Consider the following 27,694-nt stretch of genomic DNA (forward strand, 5'->3'; position numbering starts at 1 on the left):
TCAACCCGCGCCCACCCCCTCCCTCCTCCTACCCTCTTTTTTGTTTTTCCTAATTGTAGCTCCTTTGCAGCTTTTGGTTCTCTGGGCTATGCGCTAGAATGTCGGAGGTTTCTGTAGTTATTTCGCAGTTGGTCTGGTGCCATAGAGCGGTGAAGCATCTGATATTTTTCCAGCTTGCGCCGATTACAACAAAATACCATGCAGACTTTTTTTCAACCGCTCAGAGATCTAACAGATGTAATGCACCAAATTTATTCTTCTGTTCTCTCCGCGGAGGTATAGAGCTGTACAGACGGAACCAATATTTTCAATTTTTACGAACTTCTGACATTTTCGACGAAACACTGAAAACAGAAATCAAAATTCTACTTCCAACGGCCATTAGACTATAGCTTCCTGCATATAATCAAAGCGCATCATTCGAATAGGTTTTGTGGGTGCCTTATGAAAGCTTATCATTGCACTTCGCGCATGTGAGTGGGGGATCAAATTACGGCTCGCCTGCATTTCTTGACAAGCCGAGGTCAAGTTTGCCAGTATGCAGGCTGGACCTTGGAGATCATTGTGCACGGAAATTCGGTGAGGGAAAGCAAAATCTGTGCTGAAGCAAGGACAAGACTTACCGGTATAATTTGTAGCGGCTTCAGGCAATCCTTTATTTGCTTCTGGGCAGCTACGCAACCTGCTCATCGAAGTTTTGTGATGCACATCTGACAGCTGCCACCATGCACTACGCCTCATGACTTAGATCTTCCACGAATACGCGAAACTCAGCCGCCGTGTAAAGCAGACACCTGTGCTCATCTTGACCCAACATTTCGCTTTCCAGTTCTTCTGTCGCTGAGCACCATGTTAACAACGCGTTTGCTAACAGGTTAGGTTGAAGGATTTCAGTGAGAATACAGGGAACGTTTCAGTTTAAAATTGTTGGGTGATAATGGAGTTGTTACAGTACAGCAGTTATAATCCGGTGCAGCCTTTAACCACGAGGCCTGTCGTGGGTCGTACGTTGTAAAAAAAAAGGCCGCCACATGACGACTGGTAAAAGCGCACGCCGCTGAAGCATTAAGCACCTCTTCACTCTCTTGCTGCCTAAAGGGCTTTTGTTTTCAATGTTCTATTTCTATTTTTTATGCTTTACATTTCAGGGCGTTCCAAATTACTATCTTGTGAGGAAACGAGACGCTTACTTGCGTGAACAGGGCAAGCTACGTGCCAAGATTGACTTCTTTCATCGCACTGAAGCTAGAATGAAGTTGGACCGTGAAGCGCTGTCATATCAGATTTACGCCGCCGACACTTCGCCGCCGCACATCTACCCGCGAGAAAGACCACCTGCAGCCACCGTCTACCAAGAGTTCTGTCCGCTCACGGTTCCCAAAGAGGGGCAGCACCCTGTTCATACTGTTACTGACTCTAGCAATGTTGGATCTCGGGACAAAGTAGAAGCTGCTGTTCAAGCCGCTGAAATCCGCAGACACCAAAGCAATGAGCTGTTTAAGTTCCCCAAGGACGCGTATTGTCCAGCCAAGGACATGACAGGCTCTTATGACTCGAGCCACGGCGACGAAGTCATCGAACGAGCCACACAGACAAAACCACGCCCGAGGCGCCTTGCGGGAAAGCCTCGAGTGAAGTTCGCGCTCAACGCCCGGGACACAGCGCCCTCGAAGTCAGCGGACCTCGCCGGTGAGAACCTTGTGCACTTTTCAGCACCCGTCGCATTCGTGCTTCCCCTTTTGTTATGAGGCCCGCATATAATGCACTGAGGTACCAGCGAATACTGGGGAGGAATCGGAACACATGACTGAGGAATTAAACATGCAAAGCAGAACGGTGGGACTATACTTCGTCTCAGGAGTAGCTTGCAGCAGCAGTGTAGGTACTACGGCCACCTGAACCAATCAGGATGTCGCGCGCTCTATAATTGTGCTCCTCCGCGGCCGTATTCACCGACAGGTGCCTCTATCTCTGTGGAAAAAAAAGGACAGACGATTACGATAGTCGGTAATGCGAGGTTTGAGTTTAACTCTTCACACGGTGGCGTGTTACGCTCCTAGGCGCCCTCCGGCACCTTTCCGGGGCAGCCACCTTCCAGGGGCCTTTAGCTCTGCTGCTTACGCCTACGAGTACGACGCGCAACGCAGGAAAGGGCGCCTAAGAGCTGCCCTCTAAAAAGAGTACCAGTAGTCAGCTGCTTTATCTTCACAGCAAGTGGCGCTTGGTGTCTGTGTCAATTTTAACGGGGGCGTTAAGTATAGCCCGTGTCGTAGAAAAGTTGTCGTCGGCGTCCGTTGTCGACACCGCCGTCGACGTCATTGACCATGAGCGAAGAATCCCCACAGAAGCAGCCTAGGTGAGCCACCTAGGTCACGTGATCTTCCGAATTCATTACAACCAGCACAGCGGATTGTGAGCATACTGCCCATCGTGGCAGGTGTCATTTAAATTAATGATTGTTCGCGAGAGGTCGCTCGGGACGAGTAACAGCGGTCGCACAAGTGCAACCGCTGGCAGCATCTGCCATCGCAGGGCAGTGGCGCATCGCTTGATAACTCTGCACCACTGCGCCGGAAGTGGTACGAGCACTCCCAGAGAATGTAAAGTAGAGGATGACCAATTGTGGGCGCTATAGACGTAGCCCCACGTTTGTTGCAGATGGCTTGAGACGCGATGGACGGCGGCCAGCGAACACGTCCTCTCTGTCCGAGTACCTTAAAGGTGTCCAACACCTCCTCTTCTTTTCCAGCGTCACTCCATGTGTTCGCTATCATAATCATCATCAGCATCAGCAGCAGCAGCCTGACTACGCCCCCTGCAGGGCCTCTCCCATGTCTCGCCATTTAACCCTGTCCTTTGCAGCTGCGGCCACCGTATCCCCACAAACTTCTTAATCTAATCCGCCAACCTTTCTGCCGTTCCATACTGCTCTTGCCTTGTCTTGGAATCCACTCCGTTACCCTTACCGTTACCCTCCGTTACAAGACCAGCGGTTATCTCGCATTAGCAGTACATGACCAGCCCAAGCCCATTTCTTCCTCTTGCTTTCGACTAGGATATTAAACCCTGTTTTATCTTTCACCCACTTTTCCCTCTTCCGGTCTCTTAATGTTACACCTATCATTTTTTTTCCATAGCTCGCTGCGTTGTCCATAACTTGAGCTGAATCCTATTCGTTAGCCCCTACATTTCTGTCCCATAGGTGAGCCTCGTAAGATAGAGCTGTTGTATAATTTTCTCTTGAGGGATATTGGTAAACTACTACTCATGATCTTAGAGAACCTGCCAAATGCTCTCCACCCCAATCTTATTCTTCTAGTTATTCCTTCTCTCACTCTCGATCAGCGGTCCCCACCTGCCCTATGTATTCCTTTATCACTTCCAGCACCTTGCTACCAATTGTGAACCGCTATTTCCTTGCGAGATTCTTGAACATTACTTTGGTTTCCTGCATGTTAATTTTTAGACCTACCGTTCTGCTCTGCCTGTCTAAGTCACTATCATGCTTTGAAGTTCATCTCCTGAGTGGTTTAGCAAAGCAATGTCATCACCGAATCGCAGATTACTTAGGTATTGTCCATTAACTCTTACCCCAAAATTTTCCCAATCCAGGCTTCGGAATATCTTCAGTAAACAGGCGGTGAATAGCATTGGCGAGATAGTGTCTCCCTGCCTGAGAACATTTCATTATTTGAATTTTATTGTTGACTTTACAAAGCGTTATGGTAGCTGTGCCATCGTTATAAATATCTTCGTATTTTCGTATAAGACTCTTCTGCACCCTGATTCCGTAATGCCTGCGTGACTGCTAAGGTTTCCACCGAGTCAACTGCTGTCTCGAAATCAATGAAGGTTATAAGTAGGGATTGGTTATATCCTGCGTATTTCTCGAACAGCTGATTGACTGTGTGAATATGGTCATTGTCAAGTACTGTTTACGAAAGCCTGCCTGATCATTTGGTTGACTTGATCATTTGGTCGATAGAGTCAGGTTGCCCTGACTGTATTGGCGATCACTTTAGTAAATACCCTTTACGCAACAGACACTAAGCTGTTCTGTCAGCAATTTTTCAAGTCCTTGACGTCTCCTTTCTTATTAATTCAGGTAATGTTAGTTAGCGTTCTTCAAAATTTTTGGCACGCTCGAGGTGATAAGTCGTTTCATATACAGTGTGGTTAGTTCTCGCACAATCTCCAAACCTTCCTTCAACACATCTGCTGTTAGCTGACCCTCCCCAGCTGCTTTCCCCCTTTGGTAGGCGCTACAACCCATTAATTCTATCGCGTCATATCGTTAATGCGGAGATTAGGTACCCCTTAATTCTTTTCCCGATGCAATGCAATTTGAAGATTTTCAAGGCTAACTGCTTCGCTTACTTCAGGACGCCAGGAAGCCATGCACTTTCGACAGACGGCGCGGACGGACGGACGACCGACTCGGCGAACGCCATGTTTGCGAATGGCTGAGCACCACTCCGCAGCAGGGTGTAGGACCTGAATCGAACCGAAACCCGAAACCGGAACCGAATCCGTATTTTTTCCCGAAACTGGAACCGAACTTAACCCATATTTTTTCTCCATCTTAGAACTGAACGATTCAAAGGAACCGTTCCGAACAGTTTCGATACTCGGTTCAGCGCCACCGTTCTCGCAACGCGAAATACTTTTTTTAAAGACGAAATGAGATGCGCTAACGCATAGGATTAGACACTCAAGGCTGTCGACGCTAGGCAGAGAGAAAATGGCCCCCAATGCGCCGCAACAAAATTGTGGGAAGTCAGGTGTCTAAGAAAGTAACCTAATTGGCGCTTCTGTAATGTCCTTTCGGCAATTCTAATACATTTTACGTCAAACTGATGTGAAATCTTTCGTGTATTGCATTCACATGTTTGCACATATATTCAATCAAATTTTTAGCACTGCTCTATCTCATAAAGCTCTGAGTGAGAATATAGCTTCTCTTTATTTGCATCATGCACCATAAATGTGTGAAATACAGGTGCAACGACTCAACCACGTCGTGCAACACTTAATTTCGGGGGCATTCGTTGCCTTATGCAGCAGATACAAAATAAGGCGCGCCACGATGGCTCAGTGGCTGGGGCTCTCGGGTGCTGACCAGAAGGTCGCGGCTTCGACCCCGGCCGCGGCGGTCCCATTTCGGTTGTGGCGAAGTTTAAAAACGGGCGAGGGCTGTGCGTGAGCAAAGTGAGCTGAAGAAACCCATGTGGTCTAAGTCCTCCAGTACAGCGTCCCTCATAACCCCCGTGTCACTTCGACACGCTGAACCCCAGATAGTACTACTGCTGTTATGAAGTAAAGACTGAGTACATTTCTGGATTTTTTTTTTCTGAATCCGGGCATTCTTTGTTGCAAGCGACGGAAATGTGCAACGAAAGACGGGCTTTCAGCAGCGATAGAGATACTAAAGAGAAACAAATTAAATGGCGATTACACAAAGGTATAATGCGGGGGATGCAAGCGCCAGCTGGCACATGCGATAATGATTAATTAGAGAAAGGTGCCTTTGCAATAAAATTTAGCTGCGAAGAAATTATTTCATGTTATGCCGACGTGCAGAAATGATTCTGCCTATAAAAAAAATAGTTTCCAAGCGCTTGTGGGCGGCTTCGGCACGCTATTGTCGAACTGCTGAATATGGAATTCTCTGTCGGCCGGCTTATATCTGCCTTTCGCTTTCGGACTTCGGGTTCTTGGTGTCTGATGGTTTATGGGGGTTTGACGTCCCAAAGCGACTCAGGCTATGAGAGATGCCGTAGTGAAGGGCTCCGGAAATTTCGACCACACGGGGTTCTTTAACTTGCACTGGCATCGTACAGCACACGGGCCTCTAGAATCTCGCCTCCATCGAAATACGACCGCCGCGGCCGGGATCGAACCCGCGTCTTTCGGGCCAGCAGCCGAGCGCCATAACGACTCAGCCACCGCGGCGGCTTCTTGGTGTCTGAGGCAAGCGGCTTATGCTTATTGGCACTCTTTTCTAGAACGCCTGGGCGACGGCACGCGTGGAGCATTCACAGCCCGCCTCGGCTGCATTGAATCAGGTGTTTTGAGCACCAGTTCTCGGCGAACAATGGAAAAATTGTCTGGAAACCGCGGTGAACTTGAAGCAGAACATGAGGAAAAAAAAGGTGCACATTGAGCGGAATTCAGTTCAGTTCAGTTAATTAACTTAAAGCTTCCCGTAGGGGCATTACATAAAAGGTGGGCTTTTTTTCATCTCGTGACAAGTAATCTTTGAATAACATGGTCATTTAAAAGCTGTAAAAACGAAGATGTGCACGTGGTAGCAGCGATGTCTGGGGAAGGCCATTCCAGTCTGGCGGTTCGGAAGAAAAATGAAGCAGTGAATGTAGTCGTTCGAGCTCGTGAGCTCGTGGGAATAATTACGTAGTTACTTTGAGTTGCTAGGTATGTGTGAATAGTACTTTTCCAAACCAAATCGAATATGAACAGCGTAGCCAAAAACTGAATCGAATACAAATAGATTAATGATAGGCCCGAATTCAGTACGAATCAAATATTAGTACTAATATTCGTTAATACCTGTGCTAATACTCGTACAGAACGAACAATTGTGCGAAACAGTGAAGCGCCAGTGGTGGCACTGCTGTCTGGTACTATAAGTTTAAAACTTATCAAGTTAAAATTATAGCTGCTAAAGACGCAACAATAATCTATATGATTCATCTAAGACCCTTTTCGCGAACGTTTCACTCCAGAAAAGCCGAGCACCAAGCCTGAGGAAACCTTGTGCCCATTAGAAAAGCGGCGGGTACCCGGCGCTACTAGAGCCGCACCTTAGAAAACGAGACTGGGTGCATCTACGTATGAACCATGGCCTCGGATATCGAGTATCAAGGCAGGATTTTGCTGAATTTGCCCAAATTTTTCCGCCTGATCCAGCTTTAGAGAATATATACAAGCATTGTGAAAGCCGCCACGTAAATGGACCGCGTCGTAGCGCTGAAACCTTCATTCCGGATGAAGGTTGACTGATAGTGTGGCTCTTCATCTCGTTCATACTTTTCGCGGAAGGATGGTGCGTGGCGTCGGCTTGAGCCGTTTCTGGAACAGTCGTCAAAGAAAAATACCGCGGGCCTTATTCGAACTTCCTGCCGATTATTCGAAAACTTTTCTATAAGTTCGAACTTATACTCGATTCATATCGAATAATTCTCAAAATAAATTATTCGATTCGTTTTAGTAATCGAATAGAAAGATATTCGATTCACTGTTCGAAATTTTCGAATATTCTCACACCTCTACTAAAGATAAATTTTGGAGATGTGCCGATGGGGCGATTGGCAATTCGGTTGTGGGGCGGTGAAAAGGTGTCTGTCTGTAGCTGACGATACAGGACAGGTTCCTCTCTCAATAGGCACCCTGCACATGCCAGGCGCCTCCACCGTCGACTTGCGGTCAGAGCCACTGCCCAACCAGTTCTACGTAAGTGATGCTGTGAAAAGGCAACTGATTGCTCATTAGAGTGACGCTGCTCTCCAATAAAAGGCAAAACGTATCGGGGGCGGTAGAGAAGACCAAGTCTGCGGAGACAGGGTGGTCGCAGCTGGCGCAGTTGTAAATCTTTGGAGGAGGCCTTCGTCATGCAGGGGACGTAGTTCAGGGGTATGTATGATTATGGTGGTGGTGGTGGTGATGATATTAAATCACAGCCACGTCCAAACAGCAATTTGCAAGGGTCAGGATGACCACAATAGCTGCATTGCACTTTTACAGCGGTATTCGAAGAATTGTATTGGGAATAAAACAGGTACAAGAGTAAACGTGGAACACCTCAGCAGCATCCAATTCGGTTAAGAAATTCACTGCTAATTAATGAAGGGAAGAACCACTGAGCATGATTGAAGACCTAAGGAGGCAAAGTATACCAGTAGGATGGAAGTTAATGGTTAAACGTTAGGGAAAAGTCCGAAAGCTTACTTAGGCAGTACTAGAAGTAGACTTCTTAGGGTGCAGCCGCGCTCCTGGACTCCAAGTCGTAGTCGGCGTCGGCGTAGTCGTCGGCGTAACGCATTTCCCAAATAACGAAACGAAACCTGGAAGGTGTCTGCAACAGGAAGATCCCAAAGGGTGGTTACCAGCGTAACGCACCACCCTACAGGTCGTGGGTCACCCTTTCACCTGCCAGGTAGTAGCAGAGCGAAACGTCACCTGTCACGGCGAAAGCTGAGGAATGGACAGCTGGAGGGGGGCTGCACGGGAAGGTGGGTGGCAAGACTAAAATACGTGAAGACCAGAGCTAAAACATCGTAATATTGGCTATCGTAATCATCTATCATAAATTTTTTTCCTGCAGTGGACTGAGCTAAGCAAACGCTTATGGTGATGAATGAATCTGTCTGGATATAAAGTGATCCATTCTGGCGCAATCTATCTGCACTTGCACGAGCCTTCCGCGATTAAAATTTGAAAAATATTATAAAAAGGGCACCTTGCATAAAAGACAACCTTTTCTAATTGACCGAGTAAGGCACACTTCGTGGCCAAACGTATGCACACGTTTTGGACTGACTTCACAGACGGGGTTGTCGACTACAGACTTCCGAGCAGTGTCGGGAATGCTTGCAATAGCTTAAAACGAAGTGACTTTATTACAACCAAGTTATCGGGTTCAGCCCTTCGCTATCCTTTGCGACTGAAATTCAGTCATTTACTCTTAATCGTCTTCAATTTAAGTGCAAATATGAAGTTCTGTAGCATTGGTTCCCTCCTGCAGAAAATGTCCTCGAAACAATCGTCCAGTTCCTGTCAACCGAGGACCTTCTGATTTGTCGCCGAGTGTGCTGGGCATGGAAGCGCATCGTCGAGAGGCCTCAGCATTGGCTTCGTATCGACCTCAACCATACCAGTGTTTCTGCGGAGGTAAGCACTGCCTCTTCCGGCCATTGCATTAATCCTTCATAGCATATCCTCCCCTATACCAAAGCAAGAACTCTGCTCCAGCTTTTTGTTCGCTCAGTATAACGAAATCATTTCATTAAAATCACTTCTGTCTTAAAATTAGGCTGCTGTTCACCGAACTGCACGCCACTTATGGGAAATTATTTGAAATGTACATAAGGCGGAGATCGCTTATTATGTGAGGTTACTTGCCGAAACTGACGAAAGACCGGAAGCTCGTGCGGAAAAGAGCAGATGGCCAATTGCTTCCCGTCATTTCTCAATCATGTGAGACTAAACAACGTGGCAAAGATCACGCCGCGGTGCTATGCCAGCTTCTCCAGTCCATACTGCTTTGCCACAGGTTAAACACTGGGATAGAGAGAGGCCGGATAGCATTCCGATGGCGGGAGGGTGAGCATGATTTTCCCCCAGTAGAACTCGAGAAGTAATGCATGCTGAACAACTGAAGCAAGAACACATTAATGAGACAAGAAATGAAGGCAAAGAGGGCTGTGGTGAAAAAAAAATGCTCGGGGATAAAAATGCGCAAGGGACAACTTCCCAGTTTGTGTATGGACCGCACCCACAGCCAGGCGTGGTGCCAGTAATCAGCGGGCAGAGGCCCTGCACTACCCTGCACAATTAGCAGACACTATCGTCATCTTTCCCTTTGCATCGAAACGAAAAAGCCTTCTCATTTCTTATCACGATTTATTCTAGTGAATGTCTTTGTTAAAATACGTATTGCTGGAGCGCATCAGCCCCATCGCTACAGTAAAGCAGCAAGTTGCGCTTGTTGGGGATGGCTCAAGACTGGACGAACGTCACTGCGCTATAGGATAACCACGTACGTATGTCCTGCTCTTTTCGGGGTTATCTTCGTCTTATAGCGCAGTAACGTTATTGCAGCCATGAGCCATCAGCAAAATTTTTCTAAGGGCTCTCATCGAAAACCGCTAACAAATAAGCTTACCACCCGACTCAACAACTGCAATCGTTATAAGGAGGGTTTCTTGTCCTTGTGTTCAAAGGAGTGGATTCTTCAGATGAAGTCTAGTACTTTCACCTATATACAGGGTGTTTCACCTAAGACTTTGCACTGTATTTAAAAATAGTTTTTTTTAGTAAGAGCACTAGCTTCGGTATGACATTGTCAGCGGTGCAGTACATTAGAATAGAGCTAAGGCGTGCTAACTAAGAGGTTGGCTAATTAATGTTGAATAGTTAACCTTTTAACTATTACCGTTAAGCTCCTTAATTACTGAGAGGCGTGTATACCACCATAAGCCATATCCGTATTACTTTTTGGAATTTCGAAAACGCGGTTACCCTCGGCGCTCTGAGCCAACAATTTCGGGCTACATCGAGCCGAAATAGAATGGAAAATTCCTCCAAGGTGGCTTCTCTTGTCCTATGACGTCACCACGCTTGTACTTGCGAGATTGGCCTGTGGTGGCTATACTTGTATTTTGATTCTTGCTATTTTCTACCTTACAAGAGCTTTGTTTTCAGTAAGAGCGGCGTTTTTGTGATCAAGAGCTGCTATTCTATCGATACAAGCCAACTTCAATTTCTCCTCAGTGTCCCTTTAAAGCCTATTTTAAAGATTTGCCTAACGTCTCAGGTAAAACACCCTCTATAATCCCCTCAAAGGGAGGCGCGCGAACACCATAACAGGAAGAGTGGGAGATAAAGTTGTCGTTCAAGTTTAATTTGGTTTTGTGGAATTTAACTTCCCAAAGGGACGCAGGCTATGAGGGACGCCGTAGTGGAGAGCTTCGGATAATTTGGACCACCTGGGCTCCTTTAACGTTCATTGAGATCGCGCAGTGCACGCGCCTGTAGCATTTCGCCTCCATCGAAATGCAGTCGTGGTGGCTGGGATCGAATGCGCGTCTTTCGGGTCAGCAGCCAAGCACCATATTTACTGAGCCACCGCAGCGGCCTTTCAAGTTTATTTTTAACAGCTGCCACTAGAGTTTCTCAAGCAAGCCTATCAAGTGTTACAATCTTCATATCAGGAAAGTCATTAATTGCTTGACCAGACAAATATGAAGAAGCGAGGTCAAATTCCACTTGAACTGTTGAGAAGCAGATCTTTATAACTCTGAATGTATACACCTCTGCTCTCCCCCCCTCCCCTTCTACCTGTCTTTTTTCTGCCTTATCGAAATACAGCGTAACCTGCAAGTTCATGGACTTTCAGGGGATTCTTTACTGATTAAAAATGCAGCGCAAAAGACATTAGGACCGCTGGCGCTTTCTCTCCATTGCAGCTTTTCAGCAAAATGGCAGCCTGGTGCTCGGCCACTGAAAGCCTGTCCCTGCAAGGTAAGGCTGATTTCGCTGGCGGAAGGGACAGGCGGAATGAATCCAATTCACAACCATTCCGTAGCCGCAGCCGAGGCCAGTGGGATTGGAACACACACTCGCTCACCTCTAGTCGCTTTCTTTTTCAGCTCTCGAAGCGACGGCTGACGCCAACAAGCGTGTGCCTGGGTATGTCACGTGCGTATCGGACATTTAAGACTTGCGTCCTGCAAGAAATTATGTTGTGACAGCCGAAATGAATTCGATTACAATTATTAAATTACTAATACTATTCACTACTATATTAAATGAATATAATTTAATAATAAGTTGTGTTCTGACATCTGTTTTAAATCGTTCAACATGCACATTTCATGCGTAAGGTCCGCATGTTGCTAAAATTCCCTGGTCAGAGCGCGCATGTCTGGAAGGAGCATGGGACCGTGCGACGACAAAATAATAGCTGCAACTCGACGGCTTCCCACTGATGGCAAGGAGAGGTCCTGCGAATTTATGCAGCCGTTTCATGAAGACATGCATGCATTCCTGCTCTTGACAGAGGTAGCTTGGTCTGGGAACTTGCAACAAAGGGTTGCACACACACACGCACACTTATCCATACCACGCAGAACATTCGAATTCGCTCAAAACAGCACGATTTTCAGTCTTGGTCCCCTGAGCGAATGGCATGTGGTTCACTGCTTTCTCTGCAGGGCTCATCTGGAACACGGTTTAGAGAAACTGCTGATGGCTTGCTCGAAAACGTTGAAAGTGCTTACAGTGGTCGGCTCTGACAATCTGCTGACGCACAGGTAAGTTCTTGGTGCAGAAAACTGGTATGCCTTCATACTGCAGTGAGTGACGCGACATCCCGCAATCGCGTCAAAGAATCTGCTGTAGGAATTGTGTGAGGTTAATGCCGTACTGCTTGTTCTACTTGGCAAGGGGGATTTGTATCAAGTTGATTTGGTTAACAACACTTGTGATGTCTTGCACATGCAGAAGTTAGAGAAGTGCACGTCAGGAGTGACATGCAGTTTCTGCGACTTAAAAAAATGCAACTAACGGGTAGATGCATCAATGAGTGGTTGACAAAATGCAGTAAACCTGCTGACAGCTGCAACGAAAAAGAAACACTTGTGACAAACAATTGTAGCGGAGAGGAAATATGCTTTCGAACGACCACCTGCAGCAAGTTTGTCCTTGAGCCAAAACACTGTACATTCGCCGCTTCCGCTATAGTGTAGGGTTTAGACCTTTCCCAAGAACATTCCGCTCGAATATTCCGCGCATCGACACTACGCGCTAAAAGCATCGTTATTTTTCCTATCTTCGCAGACTGGAAACGCCATAGTAAGGTTTTTAACTACTAAAGTTTTGCGCAAAAGCAGATCACGCCATAGAGCAGACGGGAAACCGCCATACCGTCTTTCACAGTTTTACATCGATAGCTGTTAATGAGATGCACCCCCGTACTCACGATGTTGCAGTAGACGTCCGCACCGCAGGTGAAGTGTGTACGAAGGGCGCCTACTTTGGGCCATTGCTATCCCCGCTCATTATTTCTCACGGCGTCAGCTCGATGCCGCGAGAGAAAACTCTGACCTTCCCCCGCCAGTTAGAGGGACCGTTACTCACGTGTTCCTGAGCCATGTACAGACTCGGTCACACTTGTCTAGAGCGCTCGGGCGGTGCCGTCCGGCGGAAATAAAGCGAAATTCTAAAGTAGGTGTTCACTTTCACTGATAATACTTGCGCTGGAGAGCAGCCTAATAGGCATTTTTTATTTTATTTTTTATTTATGACATACAGCACTCCGTGAGGCCCAAGCAGGAGTGGATTACAGAATGAAATCACAAATTGTGCAGAAATACCAAAATGCAAACAGAATACAAGGCAGCGGGAAAAGACATGAAAAGGCAAAAGCAAGCTAACACAACAAGCAGAAAAAACCTAACAATATTCACTTATCAGGTCAAGAGACCGTACACACGAAGCTGGTAAGCTGTTCCAATCACTGATGGTTTGCGGAAAGAAAGAGTGCTGAAATAAGTTAGTCTTTGCAAAGTACGGGGTCAGAGGAAGAGGGTGGAAGTGTCGAGTTCGTCTGGTGAACCACACAGGCACCAGCACCTTACCGGCAGCTGCAATAAGATTTTACTTAATTTCCTCCGAAGCACACCGCTCGAGCGCTCTAGACAAGTGTGATCGACTCTGTAAGTCACGTGGGCCAAGTGACCCCACGTAGCCGTGTCGGTTCTTGAGTGGGTGAAATGAAGGCGGTAGAAGGTGGGCTGCGGTAACTGCTGCCACTTCTTGCCTGGAGGAAAGGGGGACAGTATGGGGAGTCTCAGCGTTAAAGAAACATGGACCAAATAGCCAACGCACACGTCGAATACGCGCCGCTTGTGTTTCCTCTGCAGAGCGCGGCCCTTAGGCGCCCGTTCCTGGCTTGCGCGTCGTGGTAGTTGGTGCAACCGACAGAGCTATGGAAAAGCAGAGAGCACGGCGAAGGATGAAAGGCGGGCGATAACGAAGGGAGGGGCGAGAATGCGGGTTCACGTGTGGAAAAGAAAACCGTTCATGGCTCAATTTCTTGCTGGCTGTTTTATCCCACGGTCCTCAATTTAAAAATCTCTTTCCGGACAAATATTAAGAGCTGGTGCCAGCAATTATACAAAAACGAGAGAACGAGATACAGACCCACGCATGAGCCATACGTGGCAGAAAAAGGCAAACAAGCATTCGCTTTAGTCACGAATCGCAGCGAGGAATGCATGTCTTTCTTTTATTTATTTGCCTTGAAATATTAGCCCTGATTATAACTCGGGCCCAAAGCAAAAAGTTTCTGAAACTGACATGACTCTAATGCGTGTATTTGTTTTGAGAAAATGAAATATTTATTCGTGAGAATACACAAAAATCTTTTCACTTTCGTATTTCTCTATGCGATTAAATTGGAACAGAATTCCACTTTTGCGAACTGCAAGAAAAATTTGGCTCTGCTGGATCGGCAGCTTGCGCAAAGGTATAAGAACGAAGGAACGATAGCAGTCCTCCTTGCAGACGACGAGGACGGAGCAGCATTAACGGCAGAAGTTGTATTGAGGAATACAAAAGTAATTAGGTAAAATAGTGCCTCAACCCGTTCCACTTGCGAGCAGCAGCCCACTGCAATAACAAAGGAATATGTCCCTGAGGGCAAACGGTATTTCGCACACCCAGCGGTGGAAATGAGGAAAGCTGTGTATACTCGGGGTGTGCGAATATTCTAAATTTTGGAGTGGCGAATACAATATCCATCTATTTGATTCGCTGGACGAATAAAATAGGGCATGTTCAAAATTTTTGAATCGAATGTGTCCTCAAGTTTTCGAATAGATTTCGAATAATTGACACAAAGTTCGAATAGGCCTCGCCGTAGTATTTCTGTAATTTGTGGGGTTTAATGTCCCGAAGCGACACACGGTCTATGAAGGATCCCGTATAGTGTAAGGCTCCGGATTAATTTATACCAGCTGGGGCGATTTAGCCTGCGCTGACATCGCAGAGCAAACGGGCGCCTTTTGCGTTCTGCCTCCATTGGAAAATGGCCGCCTCGGCCAGGATTGAACCCAGGTCCTCAGGCTCAATGGTCGAGCGCCATAACCACTGAGCCACACAGCGGTGTGTCCGTATATGTTTTTTTTTACCATTGTTTAAAAAACAGGGCTAACTCCGGCGCCGCATAGCATGCTGGCGCGATTAGTCTGTGCAGGAGGGAGGGTTCTGCGCCTAGACGCGGTTCATTCGTGAATCATCGTTCATAATGCCTTCAAGATTAGGCGTCAGGAACGGGCTCAGGCAGTTTTAGCATGGCCTCCCTTCGTAACCGATGTCGAAGGCTATGGCTCAAACACTTCTCCCTCTCATCAACTGAGACCTGGCGCTATTTTGGTCGCCGTAGTCATCAGTGGGAAAAGTTGTTGCTTCTTTAAGCAGCTGTAGCTTTAAATCTAGGACTTAGAGAGCCGCCGTTATAGCGCTTTACTGTTTCGCATGGATATCCGTTCGTACCATCAGCGTCCAATGAAACGCGAACAAAACAACTGAAACGCGAGCACAAACAATCAAAATTATTAGCGGCTGGAAAGGAGATATACGCGTGGTCTATTAACACTTCGAAAGAGTGATCTTTACGCTTTCGATGCGAAAATCAGCAGCTCTAGTATTCAACCTCGCTAGTACAGATTTGCAGTTTGTGTTTCAATTATTTTGTTCGCGTCTCATTTGACGCTGATAATATATTTATTCGGTCATTAAGCAGCGAATAACCATACAAACATTCCATTAAAATTGAATATTCTTGCACTATTCAGTTTGTATTTGATTCGGTCTCGATAAAGTACTATTCGCACAGCGCTAATGTTTACTATAGCGACCCACAGCAGAGAGAGCGGGCCTGGGGATGATCCCCAGATCTACCCTGCAATGTAGCGGGTATGGAATGGGATTTGAGGAATGAAACGTTGGTCGCCAGGCTTGGGTTATGGTAGTTTTCGTTGGATTGGGGACAACTTGGGATTTGGAAATTGATCCGAATAGAGTCGAGCTCCTTTCAGACCCCCGCAGAAGGCGAGCACTCGTTCTTCGCCTAATAGCGGCCCTCGGCCTTCAAGAGTGCCTCCACACCACGGAATGCTCGCCGGAGCCTTCGACGCTCCGAGAAAGGGTACCCTACAAAGGCAGGTTTATGGGGTACCCAAGCCCAAGCCAGGTTCGTGCACCCAGACCTTCCTCCACTGCTAGAGACCCGTACTCACACGGGGGACCCCTTTAGCGGTTCTCAAACCCAGCATGAACAGTGGTACTGCCCAAAATGCCCAGGATGGCACCGCTCTCTGCTAGGAGTCACTTTTAGGTCCTCATTTCTCTCCCACACCTAATAATAAGGACGCCCTTTTGGAATCGGTTCACTAAAAGGATGACGTTTTGCTACCTAGGATATATATGGTCCACGTGAGATTTTCTCCGGGTTTCCTAGCCGTTACTCGGTGTTTACATCTTTGACGTTCCCAAGTTTCGGGGCTTACTGACCCTCGGGGCTCACTACTAGACCTGTCCTTTTCGACAGTTCCAGCCAAAGCTTAGTTTCTCAGAACCTAGACTTGGCTCGCCCAGCCGCAAGGCACCGCGAGCTCTTCGAAATCGGAAATTATCATACCGCGGCTTGGTTGTACGCCCTTCGTACTGAGAGGGTGATCCTTCGGCGTGAAAAAATTTGAGTTTTTTCAATTTTTGCTGTATTTTGATATGCTAGATTCGCACGAGCCCTGTGTGGACCCATCCAGACTAGCCAACAACCCCTGGCTGCATCCCGCTCACAAGGCCAAAGAGAGAGCGCCGCCAAATCTCCTGTGGATTCGTAACCCCAACAGGATGAGCCGCGGCTGAGACTGGCCCAACCACTGACGTTAATTGCTGACGGAAGGGAAGCCGAAACCGCCTGAACTCAGTCTCCATGAAGCGTCGAATCTGTTAAAAAGCATTATTGATCATTTTTTTCCAATCGGTTATGCAGAACGTTCAGTGGCAGCGAAAGTAAAGGCCGCAAGTTTTATATTGCCACGGATCTTTGCACTGTTGTTCGCGCTCAAAGCCGCCGGCACTCGGATTTATCATTTGCTTCTGACGCAAGATGCGACCTGACTTATCTCGAATGTTTGTAGTCATTCATATTTTTGTGGGTGCAGGCCAGCCCAATAAAGAGTTTCTTTTGGAAGCCGTTTTAGCCGATTTCTTGACTGCCAGACGGCCGTCTCCACTACGTGACAATGTCGGTCCTCTTTTAACTTATCCACGAATAGGTTATTAGAAAAATTGCTGCTTGTGTCACTGATGTGTGCTTAAGATGGTAATTACGTACACAATAGTTTGTGAATCTTAAATGCTGGAGACACTTGGGGGCGTTTGGGAGGCATCCGCATGATTTGACGCCTTTCCGCAAACACTCTCCAGCGTCCTAGAAAAGGAGAACTACATGTTCGTTGGCATGAAGTAGCGTAGTCGTTAGCACGCTCGGCTGCCGAACGGAAGGATGGTGGTTCGGATCTCATCGTGCATAAAGATTTTTATTCTTATCAATTTGAAGAGCGTAACGGACGGACGGACGGACGCGAGTATGAGCCATTAAAGGCTATCGCCTTAACTGAGCGGTTGGGCAGTGAGTGCACTTCTGGGGGCCTTTTACTGAATCTTAACGGGTACCACGTTGCCGTCTTGCATGCACGGTCCTGTGGCTGGCGAGCGCGTGCCCATTCCTCGAGGCGGTGGCCTACGTAACTGCGTCCCACGTGACTCTCCCGGAGGCACTGTGGTCCCTGGGAGCAGGATGCAGACGCATCAAGGCGCTCATCGTATCGCCCTTAGACCCGCAGTGAGTGCGACACGGTGCCGACACGGAGACCAGAACACGCGCTGGTGTTTTGGTTTCCCGACGACGTTGAAGGATACGCTATACGACAACGTCACTACTACTTGCACAGCTAGTTCGACTTCTTCAATCGACGAATAACATTAAACGGAAGATAACCGCGCTTCAACACAACCGCCAACTTTGTGTCTGTGCGTTGATACAGCACTAACATTTGTAGAACGTCGATGTGTCATTGTGAGGTGTTGTGATGCCCACTGTGAGGTGAACTGTACTGTTAGCACTCCTACTTTGATTTCTACCTTTACTTGGTATTTGCATTTTATTCGTCATGCTTTCTGTCAACAACAGAAGGCGCAGAACAATCTCCATAGATTTTTGAAAAAAAAAATAGCTGTGTGGTATCGCGAAGCGTTATCAATGCCGCGTGACACGTCGCCTCAGTCACGCAAATCTCCGTTTTCCCTTGCCCACTGTGATAATGTGGCTTATTAGAGCGCGTTGCGCCAACCACAGGCGCGCATTTTCTTCGTTTCCGTTATCACGGAATACAGCCGTCCCGTCTGAAGTATGCTGCCTCCGTTGTCTACCTTCAAACTCGACAATGTGCCATTCACACGACTCTGGTCACCACATCTGGCGGGCCAAATGCAATGCCCAAGCGCGTGGTGGTGGTGGTAGTGTTTTTTTATTAAAATAATAGTAAAAAGGAAGAACAATACACAATAAGACACAATAAGAAATGTGTCCAATTTGTGCGCGTGATTAGCTCATTTTAGAGGAATTAAAACCCACGCGCACAACACTGTGTAGGCTACAATTGGAGTGCGGCGTCCAGTTATTAATCGTTCAAGGTAGAACTCGCAGAGCGTTCCGTCACTGCGTGTAACTACCTGAAATCAAAACTGAAATAAAAAATGAAATAAAAATGAAATAAAAATTGCTTTTGGAGGAAAGTAAATGACGCAGTATCTGTCTCACAAGCGCGCGGCCTGGACTGACATTATCGCCCGCAGGGCGTTGGCCGCTGTGTGCGAGGCCATTCTAGGGTGGCTGCATGGCACCCGCTATCGTCGGCCGCTGTAAACACATCGGGCTGCATGGTCTTGGACCCAGCGGCCAACGTTCGCGGCGATAATGTCAGTCCAGGCCACGAGCTCGGACACGAAGAGGAACTACAGGGCCTATCTACTTCAGTTTGTCGGATAATTAGGTAATTACCGCATTAACTAACTGCTTAATATTTACGTCTCACCCATATGTTGATACTATAAGATTTAAGGGTATCGTCGGCCAACTCCAGGCTGTTGTTTTATTTTTATTTTACCGGCTCCATAGCCTCTGTGTGATTTGAGGCGGTTGTCTTCATCTTCCGCAAGCTCGCTTGCCCGCACGTTTCTCGCGCTTGAAGCCGTCACAAACTCGAGTCACGCTGCCAGAGCAGAAGAGAGGTGTCAGCACGTGTTCACAGTGCTGACTGTATCCTCAGAAATTCAAAAATGGATGACGCGCTCACCTTTTCTGGATAGGAAAATGAATAAAGTTGCGCCCTATTACGTCCACTTCACATGCAGTAGTTCCATTAGAAAGTTAGGGACTAATTATTCATTAGTGCCCATCTGGGCGCAGCCATACGGCGACAAAGTAAAGCTGCGCATCTTTCTCAGAATATTTGCAGTTGAAGAAAAATTAGTCCTGATATCCCAGGACCAAAGCCTGTCCGCGGCAGCCGCTTTACCGACCATTTGTCTGCTAGCAGCCCTGATTGGTGTAGCTGCTAGCTTTCCGAGAAAGCAGTATAGCTTTTCTTTATTTTCTTTAGCATCGCTCCGGTGGAAGATATATGAGTAATTACTCCCAAAGGGAAGACTACTCCACCCAAGCGAATTCCCCTGAACACACTGTACATCGTAGTTGAACGAGTTCTTCAAAATAGCTTAATCGGGCAGATAAATTTCTTAATTGATTCTTTCGCTTATACGATCTAATCTCCGCCAAAACTCTACTTCGATAAATGTCCTTCAACTTTGCGACAGGAATATATAATGCTGCGAGGCTTTGTCATGTTTGTTGTTTTCAATTTTCTCGGCCTGCTTGCCGTCGCCAGTACGTGAAAATATTAGTGTACAGTCGAACCCCGATATATGAAACTCGAAGGGGATCGCAAAATGGATCGATATATCAATATATAGAAAAAACGACCAAATGCAAGCTCATCTGTAACAGAAGGGTATATGCTTGGGCTTGTTGGTTCATAACTTCAAGGTGAAAAACGTAGCGCAAAGAAACGAGGACACAGAAAGACGGACAGCGCCGTGTGTTGTCCGTCTTTCTGTGTCCTCGTTTCTTTGCGCTACGTTTTTCACCTTGAAGTCATCTGTAACCTACAGGCAAGAATACTTTGCACCCACGCTAGTGACGGGCTCTTTGTAGCGACTTGCCGCCTGCCGGCGGCATGCTGGCAGCGCCCCGCTCGCTAGGCGTTGGTGAGCCTAATTGGCTTCGCATCCAAGCTGCAGATGGCATTTATTAGGAACTAGGCGCTGCCTATCGAATTTTGTTACCAGTACACAATAAATAGAGTAACCACTCATCAAAATTAATGTGCAGTTGGCTTCCGCACGTCTTCGGCAGCGAAGTACGCCAGGTGAGGGCCACCGTTAGGCTTCATTAAGGTCGGCTTCCCCCCATCACAGCGATGCGGCGTGGAAAATGAGTGCAGGAGATGGAAGGCCACCCTCAACCCAATCCACATTCACCTGGTCACACGGTTTTACAGCGCTAGCGCTGCCAGCAAGTGCACGAGGCCGTGCAGCTAACCAGTCTCTGCGCGCAAGAAGTGTTCAAAGTGTGCCTTTAGGACAAGCGCGACACTTGCAGGGGCGTGGCGCGTAGTTAGATATACGAAATGGCCGGCGAAATTGTAGTTCGATATACTGCGTGACTTCCCTATCATTATATGCGGGATTTTTAAGAAAATAATGTGTGCGCTCTATTGGTGCAAATCTTTGCAATAGTTATTTCTTCAATCGTCAAAGCTGCCGGCACGCGTCTTTATCGCTTTGTGATGCAAGACGTGGCCAGACTTGTCTCGAATGATCGCAGACGGGCGGAACAGATCCTACATTGTTTAGGACTGTCGTGGTTACTGTGCACGTTTGCCTCGAAAGTTCGTTATGAGCCCTAAATTTAGCCCGGCCGAGCGAGGCGGGCACGCTTGTTGCTATCGCCACCGCCGAGTCCTTCATTTCTTTGTGGGCGCGAGTCAGCCCAATAAACTTTGTTTTGGAAGCCATTTTCGCTGCCTTCCTGAAGGATGGACTGCCGTCACCACCGAGTGACCCTGTATAGACGATAATTAGAAATATCCGGATTCGACTTTAACACCTTGAAGAGCCATGTGTATTGACGTTCTTATAAACTTGATCCGCCTCTATCGTATCTTGTTTTCTGTTTTCGCGCCTTATGCGCGTAGGTAACCACTGCTTGCGGCGATGTTCTACATGCAGAAAAAGGCAAGGCTACGCTGGCCATCGGGTCTGCCAGATGTTGTGAAAGTGCTGGCCTCAGCTGCAGGTCGCGTGCGTCGGCGGAAGGAGCCTTACGTTGGCCAGCGTCTGCTGCGTTCGTAAGCCCATTAATTTCGATTGTTTCTGACAAGGAAAACAAAGTAACATTTAGAAAAGAAATCAAGCTACCCTTGCGCAAACAATTCCATGTCAACGAGCAAACGCACAAACCGGCAGTCATACCTCTTTTAATTCGAAAACTTTCCATATGGCATAAACTAGGGCTGGCGGTATATTAGAGATAGTCGTGTAGTCTGTTCTCCTGCACGAACATGGGAAAGCTGCGCCTGTTATTTTGTCAGCAAGCCTCTCTTATGGCTGTAAGTCGAATTTCATGCAATATTCGTATACTTGAAGCATTTGTTTCTGCACACGTGCACAGCAGGTGAACCTCTGTCAGTTGGCAGCTGATATATCTATGTTGGCTCTCAAGCGGCCTTTTTGGTTAAAAGTCCCCTACGGCCAAATTTTAAAATTATTCTTGCTGCTCTCCCTGAACGCATACTCCACAGCACAACCTCTTGCTCTGCGCTTGCGCAGAAGGCCGTCTCCAGCGGCTGCTGCGACGACGAGTTCACAATGGCAGAGCGAACAGTCTCTGCCGCACAGTAGGGTTCCTTACTATTACCTAGAGGGAAAGCTGGTGCCCCGCCTATGGTAGTTTGCATGGAGCTTCATCAAGCAGCCCACCTCAGCCACCATGGGCGCTCTAAGTATCATGGGACGGAGAGCTACCGACTGCAGAACCACAACTTTTGGCCAAATAATAATGAAAAAAAAACATTGTTCGATAATCAACAATGCCCTAACATTCAATACCCCCTGTATAAATTGCAACTCGTTCATGATTAAACTGCACGAAAGAAACAGGGACAAAGGCAGGAAAACACGTACACACGCAGAGCGCACTAAACACGTACACACACAGATCTCACTGTGCTCTGCGTGTGTACGTGTTTTCCTGCCTTTGTCCCTGTTTCTTTCGCGCTGTTTAATCATGAACGAGAAGCACCAACTAGCCCGCCAGAAAACCCTTCTTAAATTGCAACCAACGAGCGGAAAAGTATCTAAGTGTAAAGTTTGCCTAAAATAAGAGATGGCTTGCTCTCCTATTGGCCAAGTGTGCACCACGCAAACCAATATTTAGAGCTTAACAGGCGCACTTTTAAAAAGATATGTTTAAAAAAATGTTATGGCTTAAGCAATTTAAGAGGTTTTAAATGACATTTCGAGCTTAACAGGCGCACTTTTAAAAAGAAATGTTTAAAAAAATGTTATGGCTTAAGCAATTTAAGAGGTTTTAAATGACATTTCGGAAAACAGAATCCTTTTATTGGCGTCGCTGCTGTTGCGTTTTCGCTGCTATGACTTTTTCGCATTACGTTCGCACCGAAGTCGTCTGCGTGCGGGGCGCGTCGTGGACGGAATGGGGCATTTTAGTAACGCCACTCTGTGTTCCCGAAAAAATCCGACTGTTCCGCACCAAGTAGCTCACCGGCCCATTTTGCTTTGAGCGTCCATGGTGGCTGAGGTGCAGCACCGCTAGTTTTTCCTCTATAGTTGATAGTAAGAAACTCTGTGCTGCACTTCAGCTGCACTGCAGACAATGGGTTGTTGCCAGACCAGCCACTTGCTTTTTGTTTTCCAATTTGGACTAAAATATTTCTATTAATAGGCGCGTATTCCTGACACCAGACGCGTACAAGTGGCTGAGCCAAGGATCGGCTAGGAACGGCAGGAAAATTAGATGGCTCCCTTCAGCGCTTCCTTGAGTTAAGGGAGAAAGGAGGTCTCTTCATATGAGGTGCAAAGGAGTGCTCTGAAATTTATGTGAAGTGAACTAACTTGCTCCTGTAAAACTGTTAGCCTCGAGCTATGAAGCTCTACGGAAGAGCTCAAGGAAAGCGTCTCTGGGTTTTTTCAGAGAACGGACACGAAACGCTACACATTGGAAGAGATTCTTCGTCCTTTCTGAAGCGACGACGATCATTCGCCCCCGGAAACAATGTTTGGCCAGCGAAAATATTAACTGCGGGACGAGGCAGCCCTGTGCGAAGCAACGTGCGTCAATACGTGTACGGCTTGATCACATTTTTTGCACGAAGAACGCTGTTATAAGCGCGTCGTCGATGTTTTAATTCTTATCAAAGCCTGCTGCAGAAGCGGGTAAAAATAAAACTGCCAGACATTGCACAAATAGTAGCAATACGTGCTATAAATGATGACTGGGCTACACTTACCCATCGCATGCTACATGCTACATATAACCGACCTGTTTAGAAAGCTTACTCGGTTGTAGCGGTTGTCTAAGAAGAAACGAGCTACTAATTATCTCAGCTCCCATTCCATATGTGAGAGCATTCTTGCAAGTTGACTTTGTGAACCTCCTTCCCAACTTAGTGGTGCCTTCTAATTCCACCTAACGCCCATCTTTCTTTACTTGGGCGTTTGTTGACAGTTCACTTTTATAATGAGCATAAATATACGCTTTTTGAAAGGACACTGAAGAAAGAATTTGCTTTGAATTATCACAGCGTGCGATAGCTGATGGCTGCTCAACGTACGAGCCATACGAGACGATTTTTCCGCTTGTACTTCACAGCCTTTGGAAAACGCGTTTGTTGGACCGGAATGCTGAGCTCGTCGTTTTCCCCAGAGCGAATTCTGGCCAGACGGTGCTCCACTGAAGGACACTTACGATGAAAGTGAATTTCCGCCGGATTGGTTTCTCTTATTGATGTGTTGTCTTTACCTGCCACCCTTCTAGCTGTGTTAGTCGTGTTTTCTGTCAAGTCGCTGCAGCGCGGCCACTAGCTGGCTACTAGCTGACTACTTTGTAAACAACCTGTGTATATAAGGTTGTTTCACTTAAGAGTTTCCACAATATCTAAAAGTAGGCTTTATGAGTTATGAGAGCGCTTTTTTCAGCATAGCGTTGTCTGCGGTACAGTACATCAGAATACATATAGCTAAGATGTGCTAACTAGCAGGCTGGTTAACTGATATTCAACAGTTAACTTTTTAGCTATTACTGTTAGGCTCCTTAATTACTGAAAGGCGTGTAGCATATCGTAAGTAATATCCATATCATTCTTTTAGGATTTCGAAAACGCGGTTTGCTCGGAGCTGTGGTCCAACAAATTTTGCCTCTTTAAATTAGTTATACGTGACCTGGAGAAGTTGCTTTGCCTGCAAGCTTCTCAAAATGACATGTATTTTGGCGCGATGCAGCCAAAATTTGTTGGACCACAGCGCCGTGGGTAAGCGCGTTTTCGAAATTATAAAAACTGATGTGGATTTACTTACGGTTGGCTACACACGGCTCTCGATAATTTAAGGAGCCTAAAGGTAATAGTTAAAAAGTTAACTATTCAGCATTAGTTGACCAGCCTGCTAGTTAGACATTCTAGCTGTATTCTGATGTACTACTCCGCTGACAACAATACCTGCCGAAAAAAGTGCTCTGCTATCTCAAAAAGCTGATTTTTAAAAATTGTGTAAAGTCTTCGGAATAAATTCTAGATTGGGCAGAAAGAACAGTTGTAGCAGTGGTCTGTAGAGGGTAATTTGCCCGGCTCCCATCCGAAGCGGCAGTGGTTCAGTTCCCAACTAGGGCACGATTTTTATTTTTATCTGGTGTTGCTCGCCTCTGACGTCATTAGTCTTGAGAAGGACTAATGGCTGTGACAACGCTGCCTCCAAAAGGACGAACTTTTCGTCCAGTAAGGCTAAAAAACGCTTAAAATGTAGACTGAAGCGCAACTCTCAATTCTTATGCTGAGCTAAAATTGGTCCCTTATTAAAATTTACCCCATCTTGCGGGATTCCCTTAAAGAATTGACCAACACTGTTCCAACTTCGAGTTATTGATGAGTTTGCTCTCGCCCTACCACTTGCTAGCCATCCCGGTACGCTCAGTTCGTAGAGCGACTGATCCGGTGAAGCGGTGGACCCGGGTTCGAACGCAGGACCAGGACGAATTTGTCTTCGACTACGAAGTTTCTGTGGAAGCTGTATAGATTTTTTTTTTTGGAGCCGTAGCTTGGCTTAAGTGGGTGCCAGTGAGTAAGTACTCCCTTATTACAAGGATATATTTTCCCGTTTACACTGCATTGTCTCGATGGAAACAGGACAGTTTTAGGCAGCTTTTTGTTTTATCTCTGTGCACCCGCCGCTGTGGCTCAGGGAACTTGGGTTTCGGCTGTTAGTCCTACGGGATCGAATTCCCGCCATGGCGGACGCATTTCGATGTAGGCGAAATGCATAAACAACCATGTGGTGTCAGTGCGTGTTAAAGAACCCTTGGTGGTTGAAATCAATCAGGAGTCCCTCTGGGCTGCTGCCCGCATGAGAGATGAATCCGGAGCAGGGACGGAGAAGTCGCGCACCGCCTCCCCACACCCATCCATCGGAATGCCGCTTAAGAAGAACAGTGAGCATCGTATAATTTACTTTGTTGTCTCCTAGCACTCAAGCCCACATTCACGGAAGAAGCCTTTTGTCTTTATGGTCCTCTGGTCAACAGGGGTTGGCCACCTGACACGGCGGACAGCTCACTTCGCAGGCTCACGTGACCAAGGTGGCAGGTTGACCACCTGATTTTCGCTCTCAATGCCTCCGACGGCGACAACGCGGCACCTTCTGCGGAACGGGAGTCGCGGCTGATGTCCAAGCATATAAAGATTGTAATAAACATTGTGTCACATATGTACTGTACTTCATTCCCGCCATGCAAAGACACACAATTCACTCGATGTAGCATTTTAATCACATAGTAATACCATGAATAACAAAGCGTAACCAAGGTAAACAATGCAAAGCAATGACCACACTGTGCTAGCGCACCGAATTCGCATTTGGCCTAACTGCTCAAATCAACCTTCATTTTTTTATCCTGCGTACAGAACATCATGTTTCGAAGCAAACTATTTCTAAGGAGACAAATTTCGGGATTTTCGTTTTGTTAACACATTAGTGTTTGTACCACTTCAAATTGACTTCATTTAAAACAGTTTGCACATTTCGTAAGATGTGCGTGTATTTACTCGCTCCTGGTAAATCCCGTGACGAGCTTACGGTTTACCCTTTCATGCGAGGAACTTTGTGTCAGTTTCGATACTTGGATTTTTTATTTGTTGCAGCTGCACCGTGATGATCGTGAACGTAATGCCCTCGTAGGCCCGTGAGCGTAAGCTGCCCTTCTGTCCTATTTTTTTGAGTTCCTTCTGTATCTGTCGCAGTCCGGTCCTGTGTGAACCTGGTGTCTTTCGAGATCGACAGAGGGCGTGAAATTGACGAGGCGTCCGCTGAAGCAATGGTGAAAGCTGGCCTGCAACGAGTCGAGCACCTGTACTTCACACACACCGTTATATCGCACAGAGCTGTCGTGATTCTGCAAGGTAATATGCCACGGCTGAAGTATACGGTTTTCAGTCATGAATTGCTCCTCAGCACTGTCTTGAAAGATATAACTTATGTTAGAGAAAGAAAAGCCTCATTTGCGGTTCAAATAACATGTTCTCCTACGTGTATATGCGCTGCAATAGTACTGTGACTCGATGCAAACAGCGATATGTCACCACAGCTCCTGTTAAAAATGTGTGGCTATTCGCTGGTCCTCTTTGTTGGAACAATGCCATGTGTGTACACAGAACTCAATTTATTTCTGCCCGGAGACTTTGTATTTTTCCACAGCGCTTATTCCGATAGAAAAAACCGGATTGACGCTTAACAAAAAAGGGCCTGCGGAGACGACAAAGCGGAAATGCGGTTTTTCCGCAGCGATGTGGAAATCAGTTGCCGATCCAGCCCTTCTCATTAAATGAGTAACACTGCGGTCTAAGTGTATATAAAGCTAGAAATAGGAGTGGAAATGGGCGGGGAGCGTCTCCTACGGAAAATGAACAGGGAATGTGCGTGAAAAAAAATTGTGCTGTGGCGTCAAGATGAGTGGAACTGTAAGGCTGTCGGGCAGAAGTTCTGGCAGAAAACTACACTACGAAGGCATACCTGACATACGCTATGGGTCCTTGTGTGACCTCTAATTTTGCTTCCTGCAGGTGCTTGCCCAAGAATGAAAGAAACCAGCATCATTCTGCACGGACGAGACTTTGGCTGTGCGTCGGCATTGAACGACTGTGTGGCTAGCCTAAAGGTGTGCACAAAACCGGCACATTTTGCTGTGCATGCTAAAGATTTCACCACTGCAAGAATTAGTGCAACGATATCGCTTGCCACGTTTCAGATGCTGCAGCGAACGAAGCCGTTCGACACTGTCCTCAAACTAGTGCTCAGCGATGAATAGGGCGGCCTCGTCGGATATAACGCCTGAAGCGAATGACTTGGATGTTCAAAACGTGTACGCATTTTGCATGCACGTGTAAAAACTTTTTCTTCTTTCACCCGCTGAAGACACGGATGCCCTCTGGTTGATGCAAATACGTGCATCGATGAGGGCTTCATTATGCCGGGCTAT

General features: G+C 46.9%; 2 protein-coding genes across 2 annotated transcripts in view; both read left to right on the plus strand.

Moving 5' to 3' along the window:
* Nucleotides 1-1,529: 1,529 nt before the first annotated feature.
* LOC144132764 (uncharacterized) lies at nt 1,530-16,970 on the plus strand. Its single transcript, XM_077665410.1, has 6 exons — nt 1,530-1,689; nt 8,762-8,907; nt 11,205-11,259; nt 11,388-11,427; nt 11,952-12,050; nt 16,538-16,970. Exons 1-6 carry the CDS (start codon nt 1,536-1,538, stop codon nt 16,644-16,646), a joined length of 603 nt encoding a protein of 200 aa, XP_077521536.1. The 5' UTR covers nt 1,530-1,535; the 3' UTR covers nt 16,647-16,970.
* An 8,596-nt stretch (nt 16,971-25,566) lies between these two features.
* Nucleotides 25,567-27,694, plus strand: part of LOC144094811 (uncharacterized) — a 2,850-nt gene continuing 722 nt past the window's right edge. The window contains exons 1-4 of the mRNA XM_077628728.1: nt 25,567-25,651; nt 26,460-26,618; nt 27,279-27,373; nt 27,464-27,694. The exon at nt 27,464-27,694 is cut by the window's right edge and continues 722 nt beyond it. Coding sequence (XP_077484854.1) covers nt 25,567-25,651; nt 26,460-26,618; nt 27,279-27,373; nt 27,464-27,523 — 399 coding nt within the window. The 3' untranslated portion in view covers nt 27,524-27,694. The remainder of the gene's footprint in view (nt 25,652-26,459; nt 26,619-27,278; nt 27,374-27,463) is intronic.

The sequence above is a fragment of the Amblyomma americanum genome, chromosome 1 (genome assembly GCF_052857255.1).
Source record: "Amblyomma americanum isolate KBUSLIRL-KWMA chromosome 1, ASM5285725v1, whole genome shotgun sequence".
Lineage (NCBI taxonomy): Eukaryota > Metazoa > Arthropoda > Arachnida > Ixodida > Ixodidae > Amblyomma > Amblyomma americanum.